The sequence below is a fragment of the Peromyscus eremicus genome, chromosome 13 (assembly GCF_949786415.1).
Source record: "Peromyscus eremicus chromosome 13, PerEre_H2_v1, whole genome shotgun sequence".
Taxonomy (NCBI): Eukaryota; Metazoa; Chordata; class Mammalia; order Rodentia; family Cricetidae; genus Peromyscus; species Peromyscus eremicus.
The window spans coordinates 5,391,507-5,418,027 of record NC_081429.1 but is presented as its reverse complement, the minus strand read 5'-3'; the positions used below and the strand labels follow the sequence as shown (position 1 = coordinate 5,418,027).

The 26,521-nt window shown below is 51.1% G+C and overlaps 1 protein-coding gene across 1 annotated transcript in view; it reads right to left on the bottom strand.

The window, feature by feature from the left end:
• The window catches only part of Sh3bp4 (SH3 domain binding protein 4), a 78,114-nt gene that overhangs the window by 6,186 nt on the left and 45,407 nt on the right, over window positions 1–26,521 (bottom strand). The window contains exons 3-4 of the mRNA XM_059278025.1: window positions 9,662–9,906; window positions 1,736–4,089 (exon numbers count right to left, since the gene is read on the bottom strand). Coding sequence (XP_059134008.1) covers window positions 1,736–4,089; window positions 9,662–9,779 — 2,472 coding nt within the window. The 5' untranslated portion in view covers window positions 9,780–9,906. The remainder of the gene's footprint in view (window positions 1–1,735; window positions 4,090–9,661; window positions 9,907–26,521) is intronic.

The window sequence follows — 26,521 nt, the reverse complement described above, 5'->3', positions numbered from 1 at the left end:
GAACAGTAAATAGGAAATGGGCATAAAGCCTCCATTCATGATGTTTGCCCACAGAGGAAGGAGCTGAGCCTGGTCCAGGTAAGCGTCCTTCAGCAGTGGGAGGGACACTCCATGGAAGGGACAAACCACGTGGTTTACGTTCCACGGAAGCACCTGATTCTGCAGTCAATGAAGTATGCTGACGGAGGGTTCCCAGGAAACACGTGCCCCTGCCCTGGGGAGCTCCAGTCAGCCAGGGAGGCCAAGGCGAGCGGGCTCTCCATGACCTTCAGGAGATCTGTTTCACACGGTGACAGCTGAGGGGAGAGACCTGTTGACCCCTGTGGGTGACCTACATGCAGAGCCCACATCGTCCCACTCACTTCTGTCTTCTTTCCCAGTGAAACGGCCACCAAGGCCTATTGGGGCCTAACTGTCAAGGGCCCTCATAATTCACACTGCAATTCACACTGTCATCTCCCTTTCTGGGGAGCCTCAGGCCTGTCGGTCCCATGCTGTGGGACAGCATGTCACCACGGGCCACATTCAAAGGGTCTCAAGTCTTGCTGTTCCTCAGAGATGCTGGACGATGATACAGAGGGGGCAGGTGGGGATGGGATGTGGAATAGGAACCAAAGAGCTGGGGACAGGAGGGACAGGAGTCAGGAAGAGGTCACCAAGGGTTTCTATTGGCAACAGTGATCACCAGAACCACACAGCTGGGGTGGGTTGCCTGCAGGAAACCATGGGGCTGTTCCACTGCCTTATCCTCCAAAGCCCAGGTTGCTGGAAGAACCGGAAGGCCTCAAAAAATGCTCCTAGCTGGCCTGTGGTCAGTGTGCCTCAGAACCAAACATTGAACTTCTCTTTCCCAAGCATTTTTTAGAATGCCTGTTCGTTTTATACCAGCCAAGAGCCCCCGTGGACTCAAATGAACCTCAGGCAGGAAGCAGGTATCGCAGTAGAGACAGATGTCAGAGGCGCCAGGTAATACAGAGCAAGAACTCACATCAAAGCAGACCAGGCTTTGGGACAGAAGGCTTTTGCCACTAAGTCCCAGAGCTTGCTGCAGACCCAAGGACACACGGGTCCCCTCCAAAGATGCAAACAGAGGCTTCTGGATCACAGCCCTGCTGCCTTCTCCCCTCGGTGTCCTGGTTTGCTTCATTGCTGTGATAAACCTCATGACCGAAAGCAACCCCCCCACCGCCCCCAGGGGGAGGGGGAAGGGAGAAAGGGTTTATTTGGCTTACACATCCCGATCACAGTCATCACTGAAGGAAGTCAGGGCAGGAACTCAAGCGGAAGCAGAGCTGGGAACCACAGAGGAGCGCTGCTTATGGGCTTGCTCAGTCGGCTTTCTCATACAACCCAGGACAAACGGACGGGAGGAGCGCTCCCCACAGTGGGCTGGGCCCTCCCACATCAATCATTAATCAAGGAAATGCCCCACAGACTTGCTTGAAGCCAATCTGACAGGGGCGATTTCTCAATTGAGGCTCCCTCTTGCTGGGGGACTCTATTTGGTGTCAAGTTGGCAAAAACTAATCAGTGAACACAGGTCCACCCAAGACCACAGAGAGGCTCATCAATGTAGAAGAGGGGAGAGACACCTTCCTTGGGGTTCCTTAAGTACTGGACAGCTACCCTTCCAATACTGCCCCCTGTGAGCTGGCCCGATCTGACCCACGATCCGATCCACGCTTGTCTGCCTCAGGAAGCTCACCCCAGGCTTGGGCATCCACCGAGCACTCACCATCACCAGCTCCTTCTGGAAGGACTTCCGGTCCTTGTTGTCAGGGTTGTTACAGTCTTCCTTCAGCTTCTCCAGAACCGACGCCACCCGCTCCGCCTCGCTGTCCAGCTCTGCCCGGCAGAAGAAGGTGAGCGGCAGGTTCCCGTAACCCAGGGCGTCGGCGAAGGCCCGCCAGCTGCTGATGTTCTCCATCAGCAAGGTCCGCACGGAGGCGTAGATGTAGGTGAGGAACTTGCAGGGCCGGAGGATCTGCTCCAGCAGCACCGACGTGCTCAGCTCAGGTCCCGAGAACAGGCTGGGCCGGGCCTTGCCCACCACCAGCACGTTCTTGGTGTGCACCAAGCCCACCTTGCCCTGATAGTAGCCGATGTACCACTCCTTGGTCCACAGCTGTCCCTTGAGGCGGATGCGCTCCTCACTGAGCAGGGCCACGGCATCCCCCTTCTTGTACTCCAGCAGGTAATGGCTCTTGTTCTGCCGCACCACGGTCTTCAGCAGCTTGCCGAACTTGAGACTAGACACGGGGCGGTCCTGAAACGTCGGGTATTTGGTGGTGACAACGAACGGGGACAAGATGATCTTCCCGACCTCGTTCTTCTTAAGGAACCTCCTCTGCCCAGATGGTTTAATGGCGCTTTTGGGGGGTGGCTGCGGTGTCTGGACACAGAACTGGGTGAGGATGGTGTCCTGATCGTCCTTGACCTGTACCCTCAGCGTGAAGTCGGACAGCTCGTTGGGGTTCTGGGAGATGACGGAGTAGATAAGACGACTCACCTTCCCGAGTTTCATCTGGAAGCCTCTCACCACCTTGGCTTGCTCGCTGGCCTTGACCTCATAGTTGGTCATATTAGAGAACATACACACTTTGAGATCCTGGGGTCTGGACAAGACGAACTGGTGCTTGCCCCAGAGCTGTAGGGCCACCGGGGCAGGACCGGGAGCCTGCCGAGTAACCTCGCTGACCAAGAGGGTCTTGGGGGCACAATCATGTCCAAAAATGGTCACCACTGTCTTGAAGGATGGATGGATGTGTTTGGGACCATACAGACCCACAGTGACCCTCTTATTGATGAAATCCCACACGGTGGAAGGGTAGAGGATGTTGGGGCCCTGGGCAACAATAGCTAGGTACATGCAGGGTTCTAGGTTGTCCAGCTGTACCTGTATCGTGTCCCCATAGCTGTAGGCGAGGGGGATGGGGACATAAGGCCCCTCCTTTGAGTCACTTCTCAGGCACTGCAGGACCACTGTACTTTTGCTGAAGATGTCGGCCTTCACCTCAGCAGAGACCTTCATCTCCAGGATGATGAAGGTACTCACCTCTAGGTTGCTCAGCTTCACCTCTACCACGGGGCTGATGCTGCTGGATCTATCACTGTTGAGCTCCAGTGGAGGGTCCAGCAGGGCTTTCATGGAGATCTGCTGTGTCTCCCCAGGGCCTACATGGCCCTCGGGCACGTGGATGCTGATGTTGGTGTCAGGGAGCTGCACGGAGCCCCCGGAACTATCCAGCTTGCACACGATATTTGTTTCCACTGCTTGGGTCTGGCCCCAACCTGGGCTTTGGCCGAGCAGATCCAAGTCATGGCAGGATCGGGCCAGCTTCCGGTGATTCAGCCAGGCGGTTCGGAAATCTTCTCGGCTTTGAAACTGTTCTGGGGCAGGTGACTTCAAGCCTGTGAAGAAACTGGATGTCGTGGGAGCATCCGATTTGGCTTGTAGGACGGAGAGTTCCGAAAGGCTGTAGGAACGCTTACTTCTGAAGAAGGGATTGTCCCGCTTAACCGGCTGCTCCATGTGGAGTCCATTGGTGGCTGGGAGCTCGTCAAAGATGTTGCCGGTGCTGTTGGTGGTTGCTGAGCTGGATTCAGTGAAGGAAGATGTGCCCGTATCAAAGAGGAGCAAATCCACAGTGCTCTTGGGGTTTAGCTCATCCATGCTGGGTTGTGCGTTCCCGTTTAGAAATGGGTTCGTTCGGACTCCATTCCAGAAAGGGTTGTTACTATAGGGTCTGCCAGATTCTTTCTGGTCATCTGTCCAGCCTCCTAGCAGATCCAGTTCCTTGGCGACTTCCTCAGGGCTATCTGGGAGATTGTCGATCATGCCACTGTCACTCAGGGTAGAATTCCGGTAGTTGAGTGGCTGCACGTAAGAGGAAGGGATGTAGCCCATCTCGGTGGTGTTGTGGGCATACCACCACTCTCCGCCAGACGTGTCCAAGACGTAGAGGTGGTCGCCCTTGGAGAACTTCAGGGTGGTGAAGTTGTTTGGGCAATAGTCTTTGATCGCAATTACCTCCTTTGCGTTTCCAAAAGGCGTGGGGTTGTCTACCAGCAAGGCACTGGGGGAAGGCACTGCACAAAACACAGAGAGAGAGAGAGAGAGCGTGAGGCCAGGCCTACAGGCCCAGGAGACGCTTCCAAACTGAGGGTAGGGTGGGGGGATGATGGGTGGGATGGGCTAGAAATGGATGGTGCCATGATGTACCATCCCAGTTGGGTGACTACCAACCCAGCCAGGAAACAATAGAAACTATCTGGGTACAGATTCATGTGAGCCCCACGTAGCCCATGCAATGACTCAGGAGTGCTCAGGTGCTCTGCCACTCAGCCACTTTCCAATTCAACCTTCTGAATGAGGCAAAGGACCCAGAAGAATGTCCCGAAAACCATCATAGAAAGGCAGATCACATGATAGGAAATGGACATGTACCTGTGTTCTGAACACCTCATTTTGATAAATTTTTTTTTTTATCTGATTTCTGACCAGGACTGTCACTATTATGAAAGGGAGGACAAATGTAACATGCTGGAGAGCATACTGAGACTATGGGCTAGGCAGTGGCCCAGGGATGCTACAGGTGAGGCAGTGGCCCAGGGATGCTATGGCCTAGGCAGTGGCCCAGGGATGCTATGGCCTAGGCAGTGGCCCGGGGATGCTATGGCCTAGGCAGTGGCCCAGGGATGCTATGGCCTAGGCAGTGGCCCGGGGATGCTATGGCCTAGGCAGTGGCCCAGGGATGCTACAGGTGAGGCAGTGGCCCAGGGATGCTATGGCCTAGGCAGTGGCCCAGGGATGCTATGGCCTAGGCAGTGGCCCGGGGATGCTATGGCCTAGGCAGTGGCCTGGGGATGCTATGGCCTAGGCAGTGGCCCGGGGATGCTATGGGCTAGGCAGTGGCCCGGGGATGCTATGGGCTAGGCAGTGGCATGCTGCATGTATGACTGAGAATGAGGAACCCTCAGATTCCAGCGACAGATCACTGAGTCTTTGTTCTCTTTTGGTATGGAAGACAGAAAAAGAGGGGCAGGTCTTTGACAACCAGGACTAGTTCAGTTTCAAAATCCAACCTATTCCTCACTCCTCTTCAGCTGACAGTGATGTGTGCGTGTGTTGAACCATTTTAAATATTATTTGACGCACAGAACCCCCACACCTTGATAATCGGAGGTTTGTCTAGCCATGCATTGTATTACTACCCAATAATTATTTGAACACAGCTTGAAAAGCCATCACTTTAAAAACAAATCAGGGTAAAGCATGATTCTCCCCATCACATCACGCCTGTGAGTACCACAGACAACACCTGGAACACACAAAGTAAGTCATCTAAGCAGAGTGTGTGCTTGGAAAAATAATGGATGTGTTCACATGAGCCAGCCCTCGGTGAGACGATTGTCAAGGGAGAGAGCATTCTCTCCTTGATGGAGGCAGACATGGTACATCCCCTGGGCAAGCCCTCCAGCACGGCCTTGCTTAGTCTGTAGACATCGGGTCTCTGTAGCAAACAGAAAGAAACATTCTTTCCTTTTAAATGAAATTAAACTGTGCATGCTTGCACGAGTGTACACACACATACACACTGGTGTGCACGGCATGGATGTGGAGGACGGTCACATTTAGGACTAGGTTCTCTCCTTCCACTGTGAGATCCAGAAATTGATTTCACGTCCTCAGGCTTAAGGAACAAGCTCTCTTATCCACAGAACCATCTTGCCAGCTCAAATAAAAACTTTTTCTAAAACCAAGTGTACACAGGAACAAGCAAAAGGACTAAAAACTTCCCAGCTAAACCCACCTGACAGATGCTCAATACAGGATGAAGCCCACGGCCACTGGGCCATCATCTATCACACTGGCGGCACAGACACCATTTCCTGCCAGGTTCCTTTCTCTCTGAAAGGGGAGCTCAAAGTCTGTCTCCCTGGCCAGGCTTGGGAAGCAGACAAGGAATCGCTTCACTTACATTCACAGCTGGCAGAGGTGCTCTTGGCTTCCTCGGGCCCTGGAACCCGCCCTCCCACTCCTTTGGAAGGATGCGAAGCCCCGCTGCGGTGCCCGCTGCTGCTGGCTGGCCAGACCTACGCTGAATCACCTTTTGGAGCCATGTAAGCATGGGGCCCCCTATTCTTCCCCATGGAGAAAAGGCATCTTTCTTAGTAGGCTGTGGTGAGGTCTGATGGTGTACCGTCTGAAGTCAGGAATGTAAGGAGAGAGCATCAGGTGTAGAGTCCCAGGAGGCATCCTCCTTGTGCCTGAGGCAAATGTGGCCGGAGACAGGGGACTCACGCAGTTGGGCTTCAGTACACTTAGCTCACACCTGTTGCCTTTCCCTACGACTGACTCCTCATGTATCATCAAACCTGCCTAGAAACATTCAAGTTTAGCCTTGAATTTGGGGTCTTCACTTCCTTTCAAAAGACTCCCGTGTCATGATAGCATACATGCAATCAGTCTGTGTACATTCTGCTTGTTAATCTGTCTTTGTTAAAGAGGCCACGTCCGCAAGGGTGGAGGTCTTCATCCCTCAGAGGTATGGTACGTGCCGCAGGAGCCTGGCACACAGTAAGTGGGCAGGGGACGTTCATGAGCTCACAGTCACACGTTGGGACTAGAACCACCGAATCAAGGTGCTGGCTGAGGCGTCACAATTCCCCGGCCTGTGGCCTTCTGCCACCAAATCACAACAGTGAGAAAATTTCTGGTGAAGGCACCTAAGCAAAGGGAGGGTGGGGTTCGGCTCACAGTTTGAGGGAAGCATGGTAGAGATCGCAGGGCTAGCAGAGTGTGAGGAGGATGGTCTGCCATCAGGAAGCAGGGAGAGATGAATGTTGGGGCTCGGCTGGCTTCCTCCTTTTCTCCTGCATTATCCAGTCCCTGGGACGAGGCTCCTCACATTTAACTCAATTAACCCAGTCTAGGAACTGCCTCCCTGGCTAAATCTGTCTCCTAGGTTGAGTCTTGACTCTGTCAAGCTGGAAATATTAACCATCACACAAATCCTGCCACTGGAAGGACGGGGATGAATAAAGACCCGGCAGGGACAGGCCAGCTTCCTCTCTGGAGGTGTGCTAGGTGAGTGCTGCAGGTCACAGGCAAAGGACAGGCGAGCAGGACGGGAGTTCACCGTTCCACATGAAGATGCGAAATCACACAAAGCCCTCAGGCTGAAGAGCCCCCACCCCAGGGAAACAATAACTGCATAACCCTGGGTGGCCACGCCGAGAGATGCCACTGGACAAGAAGAGTATGAGCCAGAGAGGGCTAGGCCCTGGCAAGGCTCCTGTTCTTCCTAACTTCTGGCGGTTTCCTCTCTCCCTGAGGTGTGGGGCAAGGCTGCTCTGGAATAAGTGTCTTAATCCCCTCACTGACAATAAGCAGAGACTTGGGGAGCTTAGGTGGGACTGTTGGCGTTCTGGCCAGCTCAGAGCTTTCCCTGACTTTTCATCTGGGAGGAAGTCTTTCCTTGATGTGTCAAGAAGGGGTACAGACAGGAGGGCAGGTCACACTGTGCTTCTGAGGACTTGTTCTGAACCCCAAGAAGCTCTGGAGGAAAAGTGGGGAAAGGAAAGGTGAGCCGGGCAGGGTTAGAAGTCACAGAAGCCCTGCTCCCCCACATCTGTGGCCAGTCATGTCCTCTAGTCACAGAACACACATTTTCTTCCCCGATGCATATACTAGAAATAAAAGCAAAACCAAATAACCAAAATAAGAAATCCCCCCAAACCAAAACACAAGTGAAAATTAAATATCGTGTGCCAGCCATTAAAACCTTGTCGAAATTCCTCCAAAGTCATTTGCTGTTGTGTTCCCTTCAAATAATTAATTCCCTTACAGCAATATTTTCAGCTTTAAGAAAAGCCAAAGCACTGGAGATGCTTTGTATACAGTCTGAAACACAGCCACACAAATTATCATTTTCGGTTTAGCAGGCTGAAGAATCAGAATGGTTTTACTTAACATTCTGCGCGCCCTTCTTCCAGGAGATGTGACAATATATTTCACTTGAAGATCTGTCTCCTCCAAGGGGCAGCAGTCTTCCATCCCTTGGGGATCCACCATGGTGGAGTGTGTCATCAATTCCCTTCAGGAGGACAAGTCTACATCATCTCCTCAACTGCTGACACCAAGCATGGGGAGGGAACAAGAGGGGGCGGGGACAGAGATCTACCTCACCAAATCTTCATCGAATCTGCTCCTAATGAGATATGGGGAGTACTGTCCAGACTGACAACCACCTTGGTTAGAACACAAAGAAAAATATTCCCTGGGTGTTTGCAACCTCAGGGTTCTGAACAGTACATTTTCTATCCCCTGGCCTAAGATTTTGTGCAAGCAGTAGAGGAGTCTGCAGTGGGGGCTGAGACAAGACCCACGTGCCCTCTGATGCACACAGTCAGAAAGCGAATGTGATGCTGCCGACTGGGGTAGTCCAGCATCGAGGCCCAGGGATCACCTGTGCAGACCAGACTAAGACTCCTCAGTCCTGCGTGACTTCGGATTCTCAGACCCCCTCTCTGAACCACACTGGCTCTGCAAGCTCTTTATGCTTGTTTGCTTTCGGGTCATTACTGTTACTTTTAAGCCCTCAGCTCTCATGTCTGTGTTTTGAGCATAAACCACACAGGTTCTGCTCACCTTTTCTAGCCCCACCCGCCCATCCCCTGCTCCCCAAAGCTAGAAATAAGAACATGTTGCCCATTACCCGACTGCAAAAAAAAAAAAAAAAAAAAATTCTCTTATTTATAGCAACACCCACTAACTCTGTTGCTATAACACCTTCCAGTTCGTTCCCTTTCTTTTAAAGAACACGTGTAATGGAGCTCAGGACTGCACGCATAAGCCAGGGCCGGGGAGCAGGTGACTGATACAAAGGATGAAGACACAGGGGCTGTGGCTTCAGTCCAGCATCACTTCGTTCTGAGTTTGCCAAGGGAGAAGGAACAGAGATAAAGTTGTGAGTGCCCAGCGTGAGAGGGGACAAGGAGTGACTTCAGAGTAAGCTGTCACTGTTATCTCCAAGGACGTGTGTGTGTGTGTGTGTGTGTGTGTGTGTGTGTGTGTGTGTGCGCGCACGCGTGCGCATGTGACATCAGCAGTGAACTGCCAATGCTATAAGAAGGCTGACCACAGAGACACAGAGGACCATGATGCATCCCAAGGCACAAGTGACTAGATATGGTCCAGCAAGATCTGAGTAGATTTTCAGGAATCAAATGGCATCCTGGTATCCATGTGTGTATCTGAAAGATAGGTTTGCTCAACAATCTGATTCTGTGAGCTAGCCAGCCAGCCTGCTGTGCATGGTAAGTTCCAGGTTCAGTAAGATACCCTGTCTCAAAAACCAAGGTGGGTGGCAGCTGAGTGTCATCATGTGGCCTCCAAGTGAACTTGTGTTCATGTGTACCCCCACCCATGTGCATCCCTGCTCCTATAAATCAGTAAGTGCATGGGTGTGCACATAACCTTCTTCCTATACACCCCAAATTGAGATAAATGACATTGTTTCAGGGAGGAACCAATAGCATGGTAAGGGTTGGAGGGCCGGATATAAAACTGGCTGCCTCTTACACCCAAGAAGCTCCAGGGTTAGGGAGACATCAATATCCCACTGTCCCCTCAGCCAGGGAATGGCAAGGATCTTACCTTTGACATCATTAAAGCTTGTCTCTGAGAAGCCCTCGCTCAGGTCAATCAGAGTCCCCTCTGACTTGCACCGAGGGAGGCCACTGGAGTTGGCCGCCCGGATGCGCTGGGCCGCCATGTTGAAACTGTTGGGTGGATGAGGCCCTATGGTCTCATGTCTTCTCCCCCAGTTCCAGCAGGGACAGCAGCTGCTGTCTCATATAGTCACGCTGCACGGGAGGGTCAACTTGGCAGTGTGCTTCTTCCTGAACAGAGAGAAGAAATAATTTCCTCTGAGCAAGTGGAGCATGGCTTTGAGGGTAATCTTACAGGAGGAGGGAATCCTCTTTCTTCCAGATCATTCCAGGGAAGAGAGGAGCAATTCATTGCTCTGGCTTGGGGGCAGAAGCGGCATGCTGCCCGGACTCCGTGCCCAGCGAGCACGCAGAGACGCTCTTCCTAGGGCACAATGGGGTCTGTGAAATGTGTCCCAGCACCTGGATGGCTATTCAACGCAGTCAAAGAGGACAGCCTGGGTCTGTGGAGCACACTGCCACTTCCAGGACTCAGGAAGAAAACAGCCTCTGTCTGTCCAGAGTGGTGGACAGACCACTATGGGAGGGGCAACTGTGGGAGGCTTGGCAGAGGCAGTTGTGACCCAGGGGCACCATTTGTTCTCGAGGCCTTTCCACAGTGGCTTGGGGGACCGCTCCCCGCCTGTGCATATCCATAGCCCCCACTGGACCGCATCAGCCATCATAAACCCAGTCCTCGGCGGCCACCAGGTATCTGATGTATAGCTAATACATGTGAAATTGGGCCCACTATTGAATTGCTATTAGGTGTGGAGGACATTACTATGAATGAGGTTTGCTCTGCATGGGGAGAGAGAGACAGAGAGACAGGGCTTAAGCACCTGTGGTGAGATGGGGGTGGGTTTCATTGGTTTGGAGCAGACCCTAACCCAGGACTGATGGACAAGAAATAGCAACAGCAAAGAGTTGGTTTCAGTGTGTAAATTTCACAGCTTCTTGAATAGAAACCAATAGATACTGCCTCCGCTGGTCACCATCAGCCACAGCTGGCCTACCATACTGGAAGAGGAGATAGCCAGATTTCACCCCCAAACAACTGGGCTCTTATGACATGACCTGAGTTCCTTATGGCTCAACACTCCATCTAGAACATGAGTGGGAATGTGGCCTCTGACGCAGGTGTGAGGTCCTCACACCACTCTCTATGAGAAGGTGGTACCTCATGCTCACTAGCCCCAGGCTCTGCATCCCCAGCTCAAAGGTCCCATGCAGTAAATGAGCAGGCTCCGCACCTATTTCCTGATGACAACCTGAATCCTATTCAGCCCTAGTGTTTGTGTGCATCCCCTGGGGTTAAAACCTCTTATGACCTCAGAGCCACCTCTCCTACCTGCCTCAGGGATTGATGGGGTGGGATATCTCTCCCCAACCCAAGTCACCACATGACAGATGGGTAATAGGGACAGCTCTCCCATGCTCACAATTTCGGGTTGGCTCACCTACACCTCTGCCAATGGGGCTGGCTCTGTTGTGCCCATTAACTAGACTTGATTTTTTTTCTTTTTAAGGAATATGCATGATGCTTCACATGGATTTTCATGAACACCAGTTATCACCACCAAGCATCAGAGGCCAGTCCCGGCTCCAGTGACCAGTGGGCAGAGGTCCAAGAAAGGCTTTCGGCTTCCTATCCACCTTAAGACCCCAGAAGATCACTCTTGGCAAGCTCTCTATGCCAACGACTCTGGGAGAATCATGGCAGAGGAAACAGAGGCTTGAGAGTGGAAGGGGGAATGTCACTTCAGGCACGGTTTGGAGTCCATACATAACCTGAGCTTGCGGCGGGGGAGGGGGGAGGGGGTTTCCAACTGCACAACGCCAAGTGTGCCCTGAGACTCTAAGGCTGGGGTGCCCAAGGACAGGCAGCAGAGTGTGCAGCCAATGTGGAAGAGAAGGTGAGGTTGGGGGATGTCTACTGGCTGTGACAGCTGATGGTAGACTTGGCTTGTCCGGTAGATGCTGGTGCAGCCCAGAGCTGCTCTGGGGACCCCATGCAAAAGAAGGGTATGCTTTGGTCCCCAATCTGCTCTAGGGACACAGCTATTTACTACTTGTGCCTGCCTTCCTCTTGTGTCTAACATGTCCCTCCAACATCAGAAATGAATCCGTCACCTCTGCCATCCCTCCCCGCTTACTCCTTCAAGGAAGGGGTCTGATGGACTGTTCCACTCTTAGCCACGAGGACTTTATAGAGGGTTGAAGAACCAAAGCCCAAATGGCATGGAAAAGGGGCATTAGTGACGAGCTCTGAGGCAACCTCTTGGCTTTGGAAAGCTATGGGCAGAGCCTTGTCCAGGCTTCCACGGCCTGGGATGTGATGGACCACAGGAGCTGGAGTTCAGTATAGCCCCGCTCAAAGGTACCTGAGCCTGGTACTGTAACGGGGGTAGGTCCTGGAGTGCTCAGTGAGTGGGCACCAGGGCTGGACAGGTCAGTTACATCTTTCCCCGAGGACTTTTGGTTTGAATGAGAAATGTCTCCCATAGGCTCCGGTACATGAATAAACTTGGTCCCCAGTTGGTGGCCATGTTTGGGGAGTTTTAGGTGGTGCAGCTTTGCCGGAGGAGTACATCAATCACCAAGGGTGGGTTTGCGATGAAAAGGCTCCCGATACTTCCGGGTCACTCTCTGCTTTTGTGGTTCTGGTTCGGTGTGTGAGCTCCCAGCTCCCTGCACCTGCCACTATGCCTGATGCTCCTGTCCTGCCTCCCTGCCGTGAGGAACTCTCATCCCTCTGAACCCTAAGTCCAAATACATCGTTTCTTCCATATGCTGCTTTTGGTTGTGGTGTTTTATCACAGTCACAGAAAAGTAACTAATACTCCTGGCTGGGAACCATCATGTGATGGAGTTGAGCAAAACACTGTTTCCTTTGAGAATGGTTACTGGGGGGTTAGGAAAGCTGGATGCTGCTGGCCAGGTGCAGGGGCAGGTGACAATATTGAGGGATCAGCCGAATGACTTCTCCTCCCCCAAAATCTTCAACAGAGGGCCAGCTTACACAGAGGTACTGGGATATTTCTAAGGGGGCAGCTTTATCGGGGCAGGCCAGGGGTGGGCACCGGTGTGTACCATCTGCAGGACTGAGGCTCTGCAGTTTCCCCATAATCACCACAAAGGTCTCAGAGGTCAGTGGGGAACACAAGCCATCAATACAGAAAGGTGGTCCCAGACCCTCTCATGACCATGAGACCTGGGGTCAGATCCAGGCCTCAGGAGTGGGCACAGAATTCTAAGAGGATGAAACACAGTTGTCTTTTATGGAGGGGACAAGCTAGTGCCCTGAGCCAGGGGAGAGACAAATGGGGTGGCAGCAGTTACACAGAGACCAGCAGGATAAATAAGGACACCCTCAGAGGCGACATTCAAGAGACAAATAAGTCACCACCTACGGATGCTCCATCGCTCTGTGCCAGGTGCCCCGCACTCTGTACCCTCACCCAGAAGATTTCCCCTTACCTGGGCCTCTCACTGGCCTGGCCTGACCTTCCAATTCTGCTGACAAGGCATGGGTACCAACTCCCAGTCTCTCAGTCACCTTGTGGAAGCCACTGATCTCAGGAGGCCGTGTGACAGCCTCGAGGCTGGCCCTTTCTTCCTGAACGTCACAGCCAGTGCTGCGAGCTTACCGATTCTTCCACTACCTGCTGGTGAGCGCCTCGTTTTCTCCAAGGTCACACCACCTCGTTCCCTCGAACCTCTGGGGGTTATTTCTAGTCTCTAAGGAGGCCAAGTCAGCTTTCCCAGCCCAGCGTGCGGAGCCCTCGTGGCTGAGCTTCACCTCTCCTCCAGGTGTGTGGCCCGCCTCCCTCTGCTGCACGCCCATCCCGACTACATTTGCACCTGCTGTTTCTCAGGCCTGCCCAGAGCTGCAATTTCATTTTTCATTCCAGGCCCAAATGAAAACCATGAAGGCTCACCTGGGCTTCCGAGAAGCCAGGCTTCTCTGCATCCCCTCCCTCTTGGCTCCACCCACTTCCCGGGGTTCTGCAAGTTCTAGGTGACTCATGGGCACTAGCACTCATCAGATCAACTCAGTTAACCAACGTCTCCAGAACTCTCATCCCCAGTTACTACCATGTCTTTGAACTGTTTATTGCACTCTGGGTCCATCAAGGCTCAGGTGGACACGGCTAGGCTCCCATTCAGTACCAACCTATCTTGGATACAGGACCACAAAGGTGTCTAGGGTTTCCTGGGTCTAAATCCAACCCAACACCTTTCCCCCAACCACAGAGAGAGAGAGAAAAAGAGAGAGAGAGAGAGAGAGAGAGAGAGAGAGAGAGAGAGAGAGAGAGAGAGAGAGAAGCAGGCAGCTCCATTAGACCAGCCAAACATCCAGAGGACCCCCTATATCCTTCTGTCACACACACACACACACACACACACACACACACACACACACACACACACACTCACACACACTCCTCCACCATCACAGTCACCTCTATCTGACCTTTCTCAGCACAGGCACATCACCTCAGCTCAGCTCAATTACAGAAATTGGCGCCTTCCCGCCAGGCTGCTTGCATCCTGTAGTCCACACCTCAATCAGCAGCGGGAGGCTGCCAGGCCTCTCCACCCACCCTCTGCACTCTTGGGAGTGTTTACACTACCTCCAGGCACTCACTACCCGCCCTGCTGTCTCCTGGGTCAGCTTCCTGTATGTCTTGCTCTCCTCCCACCTGCCTCCAGTCATTCCCACAACAGGACCCAGCACGCCAGCATGTGCTGTTTTGATGGGTGGCCTGGAGGGTTCTTCCAGGCATTCACTAGACTCTATCCCCCCCATCCATCCACCCATCCACCCACCCACCCATCCATCCATCCATCCATCCATCCATCCATCCACCCACCCACCCATCCATCCATCCATCCATCCACCCATCCATCCATCCACCCACCCACTCATATATAACAGATCCATAGCAAGAGGAACATCTTCACCCCACACTCGTCCTGGCCTTTTCTCATCACCACTAAAGCCCTACTCTCTCATAGCAAGATGCCCATGGAACATAAACAGCCTTTCTGTTCCTGCTGTGCAAGAAGGCAGGAAGTTAGGGATTTCTGAGATGATGGGTCAGAGGTATTTTATAGGTATCCTGAATGATTTTATAGAGCCCAGAGGCTGCTGTGATTTGATGACACACAGCACGTTGAACTTGGAAAACCCACCTATTCACCCTGTACCACCCTGTTGACTTTCCCCCTAAACACTGACAGACTGCCTGGGTGGGCACCTCAGACGTCCTCAGGCAACCAGGCCGAGCAAAAGAAGACATCCACATTTCTCCAAAGAAAGATGCCTCCGTTTCCCAGGTTCCCAGCCCTCCTTCTCCAGGGCAGCCTGTGGCTGCCTACCCTCTAGGTGAGTCTCAGGACTCTGAGAGGGGCAGGCGGTGCTTGGGCATGGAGGCACCCCTTGGTGAGTCTCACTCCTAACTGAGTTTTCCTTGTCTGTGTGTCAAGGCTGACTTGTTCAGAGACAAGACCCCGGGAGCTGGGAGGTTGGCGAGCACTCTATACAGACAGACCTGCTGACAGATGCCGCTGGCAGCCTCAGGCGCTCCCTGCTCCCCCCACCCCCCCTGCTGCTGCCAGCCTGCTTCCCTGCACCTCCCAGTCACGGGATTTGCATGTGGCGTTCTTTCTGCCAACACCCTGGCTCCAGGAACAATGAAACAACCCAATCCAGAAAAAGGCACCAAGATGGGGAGTGTCTTGGGTTCATAGAACTGTGTGTGACTTGGGGCAGGAACCAGGAGTCGAAGAGAGAGAGAGAGCCAAGGCCAGAGGAGACCAGGGCGTGAATGCTAGCGGCACCTCCCTTACCAATTCCGGTTGGATTGAGGCGACCCACCTTTGACATCTACCCGCAGTGTGTGGAGTACTGGGCTGGTTTCATCAGATTTCTTCCAGGTTTAAACAACAAGTAAGAGTTCTGACCTGTCCCTGTGACTCCCATCCCCAGCCTCTATACAAAGGTCTCACTGGCCCCCTTTCTGGTTCCCTCAAGAAACAGTTGTACTGGGAGGTCGCTTGGTTTCCTAGGAGTCACTCTGAGACTAGAAGACTACTACGGCCTTAGTACCCTAGCACCTGGACTCACAAGGGAGGCAAGCCATGGGAACTTGCCTGCAAGCCTCGAGCAGACTGACCTAGGCACTGTCCCAAGTAGAGACAGCACGGCTCCAAGGAAGTGCTTCTGAGAGAAGCAGGTGAGGAGAACATACTCAGATGTCTCCTCCTGACTCCTGAGGGGGTCAACTCTGCCCAGGAGGATGGAAACGCTGCCCACAGCTTGGCAGACAGGCTTCTGTTCCCACCTGCTACCTGTAGATAAAGCAAAGCGCTGCCCCGTGGCTTCCAACGGGGATCCGATGATCAGACTCCTGTGCCAGCGCCTGTGTGCTGTGTTTCAGGAACATGTGAGTCAGTGTAGTAGACAGCAGCTCCAGGAAGCCTGCGCTCTGCCACTGAGGGAGCGGGGACGGGACAAGAGAGCGAGGCATGCACGCCAAACAGACTCGGTCTCAAGATCTAAAGACGGGATGTCCTTCTTCTCATGTCCTCCTCAAGCACGGCATAAAGTCACCACAGTAGACACTGCTCAGCATCAGCTTCCAGAAAAAAGGGTCCTAAGACTCAGAGGAGAACTGTGTCCCTTGGGGATGAGGTAGTAACTTGAAAACACTCAAGGACTGTAGTTGGCTGTTTTTATTCTTTTACTTTCTTAGCTCTTTGGGGGGCCTGCCACCCAGCTCCCAAATAATCACACATGGAGACTTAATTCTTACTTATAAATGCCTGGCCTTAGCTTGGCTTGTTTCTTGCCAGCTTTTCTTAAATTATCCATCTACCTTTTGCCTCTGGGTTTTTACCTTTCTCTATTCCTGTATTTCTTTCTTTCTTACTTAGTTGCTGGTTGTGAGACTGGCCCCTGGAGTCCTCCTCTCTTCCTCCTCTTCTCGTTCCTTGATCCTTTTCTTCCCAGATTTCTCCCCCTATTTATTCTCTCTGCCTGGTAGCCCCACTTATCCTTTCTCCTGCCTTGCTATTGGCCGTTCAGCCCTTTATTAGACCAATCAGGTGTTTTAGACAGGCAAAGTAACACAGCTTCACAGAGTTAAACAAATGCAACATAAAAAAATGCAACACAGATGTTGCATCATTAAACAACTATTCCACAGCATAAACATATGTAACAGATATTAAAATAATATTCCACAATGAAGGACCATCCCTGCAATGCTGTAGGATTCACCAGAGACTTGAAGGGGATCCCAGGGGCCAGTGACAGCTGGGAAGCCTTGCTCGCTCACAGCAATGGAGACCAAGCAGGCGAGAATGAGCTGGGTCAGTGACAAAAATACAGAAAATTGAGTTGGGAGAGCAGAGGGCGGTAGTAGGGATCAAGAGTGCTTTCTAGTCACATTGATTGTTCTACAGTGGACAGAGCACTCCCTGTGCCCCATGCTGTTGAAAATCTCAAAGAGTTTGGAGCCCAGCCAATGAGAGTACAGCAATGCCTGTCTCCTACAACCTCATAGCCACTCATCATAACCAAGTCTGTGGTCTGCTCTACTGTGCCACTCAGGAGACCAAGCTGGTGTGTGGTGTAGCTGATGGCAGATGGGGGATGAGGAAGACTGCATATACTTCCAAGCTCTGATCTCCATTCAGTGACAAGGAAGAAAAGGCACAATTATCTCTGAAGTATGGCTTCAGCATCCAGAAAGAAAGAGGTTCATTCATCTAACTTGAGTCCAGACTCCATCGGACACATTACTCAAGACCGCAAGCCAGCAGGATGTATGATTTCCAACACTAGTCACATACTGGAAAACAAACGAAAAGCCAACCAATGAACCAACCAAAAAAACAAAATAGCTAGATATGTTGACACATGCTTACAATCAAAGAAATTGGGAGGCTGAGGTAGGATTTCAAGTCCAAGGTTGACCTCAGCTACATAGCGAGAGCATCGCCAAAAAAAAAAAAAAAAAAAAAAAAAAAAAAAAAAAAAAAAAAAAAAAAAAAATCAGAGAGCCCATCACACATGCATAATTTAATAGCACTCTTTAAACACATCGATCCACTTGGGTTAGAGGAGAGGCTCAGTGGTTTAGAGAACTTGCTGCTCTAGCAAGAGAAGCCATGTTCAGTTCACAGCATCTGAGCCTATAAACACCTGTATCACCAGCTTCAGCCTGTAACACCTCCTTCAGGACTCCATGGGCAACCACACACATGTGGTATTCTCTCACAGACCATACACATAAAAAAAAAGTTAAAATTCTTTAAAAAAAAAAAAACCCAAAAAACAACCCACCCAACAGCTGGCTTTGTTTAAGGACACTTTCTGAGTCTACCCAGGCAGACTGAAAGCATCTTTTCTACTACCCACTGATCATGGGATTCTTAGGAAGGTCTTGGGCATTACTCTTGAAAGCTCAGGAATGGCCAGTCTGATCACTCCACAAGTGAGGAAGCCCAGGATCAGCTTGGAAAGGATGTCCCTGAAACTAAGGGGAGGCAGCTACCTTAAGCAGCCCTCAGTCTCCTGCATATCCTCAAGAGTGGTCCACATGTGCCATGTTTGAGACTCAGGTTCAGGACAATTAATTCCAAGGGCACAAAGCAGAAGTCACCACAACCCAAGCAGATTCACAGCAGCCCATTACAGTCCCTGCAAAAAGCCAGGGCAGACAGCAGAGCTGTGCCCACCAAACGGAGTATGAGAAAAACCAACATGGGCCACACTGCCTAGTGCTTAACAGCATGCCTACTAAGATGCTGCTCCGGCAAGGTGAGGAGAGAGTGCCCAAGGGCTCCCTCCTTAGCCTCAGTTATTCCTAGATTAGTGTCGGCCTCCTGGCCAGAAGGCCTCCAGCCAACATGTTACCTACCAGCTTTACTAAGTAGCTAATACCGAGCTAGGTCTCTATGCCTGAATGCACAGCACCAGGGAGGCTGAGGCAGGAGAATTACCTCAAGTGCAGAGGTCAGCCTGTGATACAGAGTAAGACCCTGTCTGAGAAAGAAAGCAAAAGAAGGACCATTTAGCATAATGAGCGACTGATAAAATTCCTGGGATGAAAGCACATTTCTTTCCCGGAGAACAAGTGCCCATGAATCACTGACCAGATATCTAAGAGCAATGAACCAATCAGAAACTGAGCTTTGCCAAGGCTTATTGGGGGAAATTGAGGAGCACAGAGCTCTTGTCCCTCCAGACATTCTACTGTTCTTCCTGCCTATTTGTCCTCAGGAAATTAAGGATACAGACAAAATGTCCATGATGCTGTGGAAACAGAACCCCCTAAGTGCCCAGCATGAGCTAGGGGGTAGCATATCTCTTTAAAGGCACCCTTAGCCTGCATCTCCTCAGGATTGCTCAAAGAACAGAAAATCCATACAATGGATTTGGAAATAAACCAAATCAGTAAATTTAATGGTAAGATCCTAATCCACTTCATTTTCAGAGGCGTACATTTGACAGAAAAGGAAAATGTTGACCTTTGGCAGTAAGGGACTTTTCCCTTTTACAATGTTAAATGTCCTTGTTTTCTTACTTTTGATCATTTAAAGACACACTTTATTAAGTCCCATTCCCAGCCTCTTTATCAAGCCTCGGCTTCTGCAGGCCTTCTATAACTTGGCCAAGCCACTCCCTCGGCACAGAGGACGGCAGTCTGACCAGTGAGTGGACCTGCGACATTTCAAACTCTCATGACACGTGTGGAGGAAGCTGAGCCCAGTGGCGGGAACCTGAGGCACCCAATTCTGACACTGTGACCAGGGGTGAGTCAGTATGACGTTTTGTTTACACCCCCTTCTCCTTGCAGACCCACTACTTAGATGGCGGGGGGGGGGGCTCCCTGAGAGAAGAGGGCAAAGTTAAAGCCAATGCTGAAAAAAGTGTCAGAAACAAGCCAGGCTGACCAAGTGCACAGCCTCATCTCCAGGTCCGCAGAGGCCTGGCTCTCGTGGCCTTGAGTCTTCCACTCACCTCCAACTCCTGCAGTGCCCCTGACACCTAATCTTACTCCATTTTGAATTATTTTCTTCCTCTGTGTGTGTGTGTGGGGGGGGGGGGTGCGTTACAGGATCCCATTCTGTAGCCTAGGCTGTTCTTGAACACATGGTCATCCTCCTGCCTCCACTTCCCTATTGCTGGGATGACAGTTGTGTACCAGCATACTCGGCTTCTAAATGATTTTCTTAGGACAATTTTCTAGGTAAGAACAATGAAGACTTGCTTTCCTGGAAGGTTCTGGAAATTCAACCTCTCAACGGCAGTGTGAGTTCATTTCTCGCCCTTCTGCAGCAGTTGAAGAGACACTGTGACTTACTAAGTAGGAACAGAATATTCAAATTTGAGCCACTTTCCTTCACCACCACCCAGAACTCAGTGTCATGAACTGTGACAGTGGCATCTGGTGACACTATAGCATCAGGTTTCTGTCACTGTTCTGTTTGAACAGTGACAGGTTGGTCTTATGTTATATGTCTCAGAATAGACCCTGTCATGTGGCAGCCTCCCCTTTCTTTCTAAGATTTATTTATGTGTGTGTTTGCCTGCATGTATGTATGTATGTATGTATGTGCATCCCATGCATGCAGTACCTGAGGAATCCAGAAGAGGGTGTCAGATACACAGAACTGGAATTACAAAGATCTGCCACATGGTGCTGTAAATTGAACCCAAGTCCTCTGTAAGAACAGCTAGTGCTCTTAGCCTCTGAGCCATCTCTCTGAGCCTATTTCCCGCCCCAAGGGCTCTCTCACTGAGTCCTCTGCTCAGTCTGTTGCCGATATCTCTCCCACCCTCCCTCCCGCTCGCTCGCGCTTCACCCATTGGCTGGCTTGAACTCTGAATTATGCAAACATATCAATCTTTCCCTGGATGCACTGCACGGCCCCTCTTAATGAAAAATTTGATGAGCACTTCCATCTACTTCCCTTTACTTAAAAAATTGGTTTGTGTACTGACATTAATGTACAAAGAATTTATTTTGCTTCTCGGTGAGGAATGTCACAAAATTAATTAGCAAAGAACTGAGTAATTACTTCTACATGGTGTTCCTGAACAACATGTCCCCTACTGACTAATCCAATGTCACCGTCACACACTTTAATGCACACAGACATGAAGGTCTGCACTGGAGCCCTTCTGTGTCAGCAGCCTGCCAATTTTTGTGATAATTCCCTCTGATGTAATTGTGACGGCACTTCCAGGGGCCACCCTCCTGCAAAATCCTATGTTTGTTTTTTTAAATCTATTTTTTCCTTCTATGAACTTCAGAATAATTTAATAAAATGTTTCCCTACCACTTAATTCCCTCCAAAAGAGAAACCCCAGTAGGATTTGCTTGACATTACATTGATGAGAACTAACATCTTTCTGTATTTCATCTCTTCATCTAAAGGTGCAGTGGGTCTCCATTTATTTAATTTTCTGTAAAGGGGCAGAGAATAAATTGAACTTTGGGGACCACATATTGTTACAAAGACTCAATTCTGCTCTTTGGGTCCAAAAAGGATCACAAACAATACAAAGCAAACATCTGTGACTATGTTCCAATAAAGTCTTATTACTAATACATACACGACAGGCCAAAGTTTGTTCTCTCCTAAAGTCAGGCTTCAGAGCCTGGTACTCACCAAACATCAGTCCCTGGCTGGGTGTGTTAAAGGATCCAGAAGTCAAGGCCAGCCTTGCCTAAACAGCAAGTGTGGGGCTAGCCTGAGCTACATGAGACCTGTCTCAAAGAGCCAACTCACCTTCTGTCCGGAAAACATCTCAGGAACAGTTTAAACTGGGTTCCGGTGTGTTTGCCACTGTTGAGTACAGTTTTTTTCTCTTGTATATTCTAGGGGGTGTTTCTGGAAAGTCACTGACTTCTATATCTACCCACTTTAAATGCGTTAGCCGAAACTCTGCTTTAGAGAAACCGGTGTACAGTAACAACTTGTGTGGACCCAGGCTTGGTGCCCTGGCCTGCCCGCCTGTCCTGAATGGCATGGCCACCCTCCCTTTATTTCCTCATCCATCACAGTCAGCCTCTTCCCAGGCACACTGATTCACCCCAGCTTTCTCTCTCATAGTCTAGTCAATAACTGATTTAAAATGTTACATTTGAAGCTGGGTATGGTGACTCATGAATGTAATGCTAGCACTTGGGAGATGAGGTAGGACAAGTTTGATATCAGCTGGGGTTACATAGTGAGTTCCGGTTTCCCTGTCTCAAAACCCAACGCAAACAAACAAAATATATGCGTGGATGGATATCATATTCCACATTTCTAAACAGAAATTTAAATTTGCCATTCTTTCTTTAAAAAATTCTCTTGGGGCTGCAGAAATGACTTAGAGTTGAAGAGTGCTTATTGCTCTTCCAGAGAACGTGGGTTTGGATGTGGTTTGGTTCCCAGTGCCCACATGGCAGCTCACAATCAGCTGTGACTCCAGTTTTAAAGGATGTGTTGCCTTCTCTGGCTTCCATGGACACTGCACACATATGGTACTCATATACACACACAGGCCCATACTTACATATTAAAACACAGGCAAACCCAAAAACTTCGAAACTCTCATTCTTAGGTCAGTGAGATGTCTCAGTGGACAACCTGAGATTGATCCCGGGTTCATAGGGTAAAGGACAGAGGCAACTCCGGCACCTTGTCCTCTGACCCCCACATGAGTAATGTATTGTTGAACACTGGATGAGTGGAGGTGGGGCAGGGCTGACCTCCTTCTAACACTAAATCTTTTGACTCAGTGCAGGCCCTCTTCCCTAAGGAGAAGGGATGCAGCCTGGGAACTCGGGCCTCAGACTGCTCACCTGGAACACAATACTGCAGGATGTGATTCCTGGCACACTTGGGGACCAGCCTCTTCCTACTGGCAACAGTAGGTCTGGGAGGGGTGACAGTAAGTTCTGCCCTGCCTGCCGGGAGCGCCACGTGCTCCAACAATTCCCCGCTTTCCTCCCTGTCCGGGGCCTCAGATACAGCCCTGGTCAGGCTGGAACCTCCACCTGACCTGGGTTCTATCGGTCCCTGATTCTGACAAAGTACCGGGCTCTACCTGGCCTCACAGCGGGGACCTCTCATCTGCTCTCTCTCAGCCAATTCCCTGTCCTTGGACTCACTTCGAAACCAGTCTCCTCTGAGCACAGAGGCACCTCCCTGTGTTTTTAACGAACTCTTGCCTCTATAACAGAGACCGCTACCCCTCCCTCACCCGGCCACAATACCCCATGCTCTCCTTAGCGCAGTTTAACTTCTTTCTGCCCCAGAACTATGCACTGGCAGTTCCCTCTGGCAGGCAAGCTCTGCCTCACACAAACTCACTTGCCTCAGTTTCTGTGTTTGAACCTCAATTCAATGCCCATCTAGGAAGATCCCTCAACCTCCCACCAAGGCAGCTGCGCTCACCCCACTTCGGTGTTTCCTTTCTATCACCTTAGTCAGTCTGGCTTGTTTCCTAGCTCCCCCAGAGTGCTTGGAGCAAACCCTGCTCCTGAGGCCTCTGCCTCCCAGAACGGTGCTGAGAGTTACCCGCCACTCAAGAGAACAAGCTAACGAAGGTGGGGTGGGGAGCCGGGAATGACAACGGTGCAGTCCAGTGCCTGAGAACAAGCTATAACCTCCCAGGTTTCTCCACCTGAAGACAGCACCCTACCCCTAACCTGGGGACGCCAGAGCCTCTGCGGCCTCGGGGTACTCTGTGGTAGAAACTTTGAAAGGTACCCGAGCCACTCCCATTAAGAGCATGGCTCACAAACCCCAGGAGCTTTTCCTTGCCAAGACCATGAGGCTGGAGGAGGAAATTCTTGTCAGGTGACAGTTCAGGGCGAGCAACAGGCTCTGGAAGTGTACCCAGCAGTCCAGAGGAGGAACCTGGGAGGTTGTAGCTCATTTCTGACAAAATCAGGAGGGTGTGGGACTGCATGTTGTCGATTCTGCATTCCCACCCTTACTCCTAGACGCATGCCTTGTTCATGAAAGCCCCCATGGCTTCTTGCAAAACACACTCACTACACAATTATCTTTTATCCACTCCCATCTCTACCCCTAGGGTTTGGTACCAAAGCATCTAGACAGCTTGATGCAGATGGCCTGAGTTTTCTCTCCCCCTTTCCCACGTGAGATATGTTAAGAATTTAGATGTTGGCTATCTTAATAATCTAAGATGGTCTGTATTTCCTTCTTGTGCATTTTATCCAAAGGAAGATAGAGAAGACCACAGAAGTGGGCTCCGGGTGACTGTCATTTCTCTGTGTCCCCCAAGTCCATATCCTTGTGCTCTACTCTAGGAAGAGGTTCCATGTGCCGCTCCCCAGAATCACAAGTGCTTTTTGTGGTCGTGCTGAAATGGTAATGGCTGCTGGGGGGCTGCGGACGGCCAGCCTTGGCCCCACAAGGTCCGCAGCCCTCCTGGGACCTTGGGTCAGAACAAGCTGCTCCTACTCTTAGCAGGAAAACTCTCTTATCCTCACGGAATGACCTTGACTTCTAAGACACAAAGCAACATCCAGGGCAATTCTTACTTCCAGTTCTCAAGACATGTCAGGGCATGTGCATTCCTCCTTACTGGCTTCCTCTCAGCCCTGCAACCTCTAGGGTCCAGGCTGCCCTGCCTTGAAACTACCCCCACATTCGGAGCTTCTGCCAGGGGCTAGCCTCAGCATCTAGGGAGCTCAGCCACACCTTTGCTCCCCACCCTCCAGATGTCAGCAATCTTCCCCCCTCACCTCTAGGTATGAGGACATCAGTGTTGCAAAAGTAAATTCCAAGCCTGACAAGTGTCCTCAGTAAAACTATGACTGATGCTTGCCAGTGTGAGAAGCCCATGAAGCTGCCCGCCTGCATCTCCCACAGCCCTGAGCTGTGACAAAATGACACCATGAGGTACCCTGGCATGGTCTCTCCTTGCAGCACTATGCAGGAGGCGTGCCTGGGCCCAGGGACTCAGAGAGGCTCACGGGAAGTTCTGCAGCTTGAGATGGGCTTCAAATCACCCTCGCATCCCCTGGAGTACCCCAGAGAGGACCCCCAGGATGCACCACATTTACCACAAACTCTGGCCAAGTTCATGCTCTTTAAGTCTTAGCTGCGTGGCCCGAGAGGCAGGCAGACCCCGGCGCCCCAGGGCCTCATATGAGCCATGGGTGGAACAAGAGAAGACAGGTTCAATGCCTGAAAACGCAGCCTGGTGTTAAGCTCAGGCCAGGACCGGGAGCCTCTGCAGAGGGCAGGGGTTGTGCTCGTCAGTAGGACAAAGACTATGGATGGGCTTTCTGCTTTCCCCCATGCCCAAGTGCTGTGGACTGCTTTACAGGGTACTCCCAGGTGCTGTAGACTGCTTTACAGGGTACTCCCAGGTGCTGTGGACTGCTTTACAGGGTACCTGCTACCTCCCAACGGCCTCGCCCCACTGTGGTTTGAAAAAAAGGATTTAAACTGGATGCTTTCATTAAACAGGCAGACTGACTTCATAAAGCATTAGTCACTTTCTAAGTGTGACCTCCTGTGGCCTTTCTGCCAGGGCAGGCTGTGTGCACTGAGGGTTTAAAGATACTCAGTGTGCCCGCCCCCTTCTTAGCTGCTTGGGATGTTTAAGAACTGGCTGAGAGGGCTTCAGACTTAACAGACACACAGCTCGAACAGCAGCCCTGGCCAAAATGTAAACTCCAGAGCGAGTGTGGAGAGGCTAGCAAGTGCACATTGTTCTGAGGCCTAGTACAACCTTCCTGGTGAGAACCAAGTGACGATGTCATTAGGGTGGCCCTAATCCAGTATGATGGGCAATCCTTGTTTATAAAAAAGAGGCAGAGGTGGAACCACACAAGGAGGAAGAGAAAAAAAACCCGGTTGAGTCAGGAAACCTCCCTCCGCGTGCCAATGATGCCACGATACTGGAGCTGGGGATGTGGGAAGGCTCTCTTCCTCAGTTGCCAGGCAACCAACTTTGCTGGTACCGGGCTTTGAACTTCTGAGGACTATGGGAGTCAGAGAACACTCCTGTACTGGTTAAAAGCCATCACGTGCTATGACCACACGTCATGCAACATTTTGGGGTCAATGAAGGACTGCACATGTGATAGTGATCTCATAAGGGCTGGTGAGATGGCTTGGTGGTGAAGAGCACTGGCTGCTCTTCCAGAGGTCCTGAGTTCAATTCCCAGCAACCACACGGTGGCTCACGACCATCTGTAATGGGACCTGGTACACTCTTCTGGTATGCAGATGTACATGCAGACAGAGCACTCATATATTAAAAAAACATTTAAAAAAAGAAAGAAAAAACATGTTACCTATACACAGATGGCCTAATTTATGGACACACACGCTACAACATTCACACACGTTGTCACACTTTGCAGAACCACTTTCCTTGTTAAGCAGCCTGTGCCTGGCTATTCCCTGTGCAGTTCCAGGAGCCAGCACAGCCTGCTCAGGGGCTAAAAACTATAATTTGTCTGCAGAACTACATTCCATATTCCATTTCTGGGACCCTGGGTGGCCCTGCTCCCCAGCAAGCTCCTCTCCGTCAGTCACGATTAATTCAGCAGAGTCTCCCAGACACATAACCCCCACACGGAGAGTAAAACTTCTCCTTGCCCATACTTTCTGAGTGTATTTTCCAAAACCACCAGCCACTGCCTGGTCCTGCTTGGCACATTCTTGAGGGATGAGTCTCACACGGGAAGGGATCCAGTAATTACACTTCTAGGCTTGGAGTGGGATTTAAAATATCTTGCTATGTTACCTC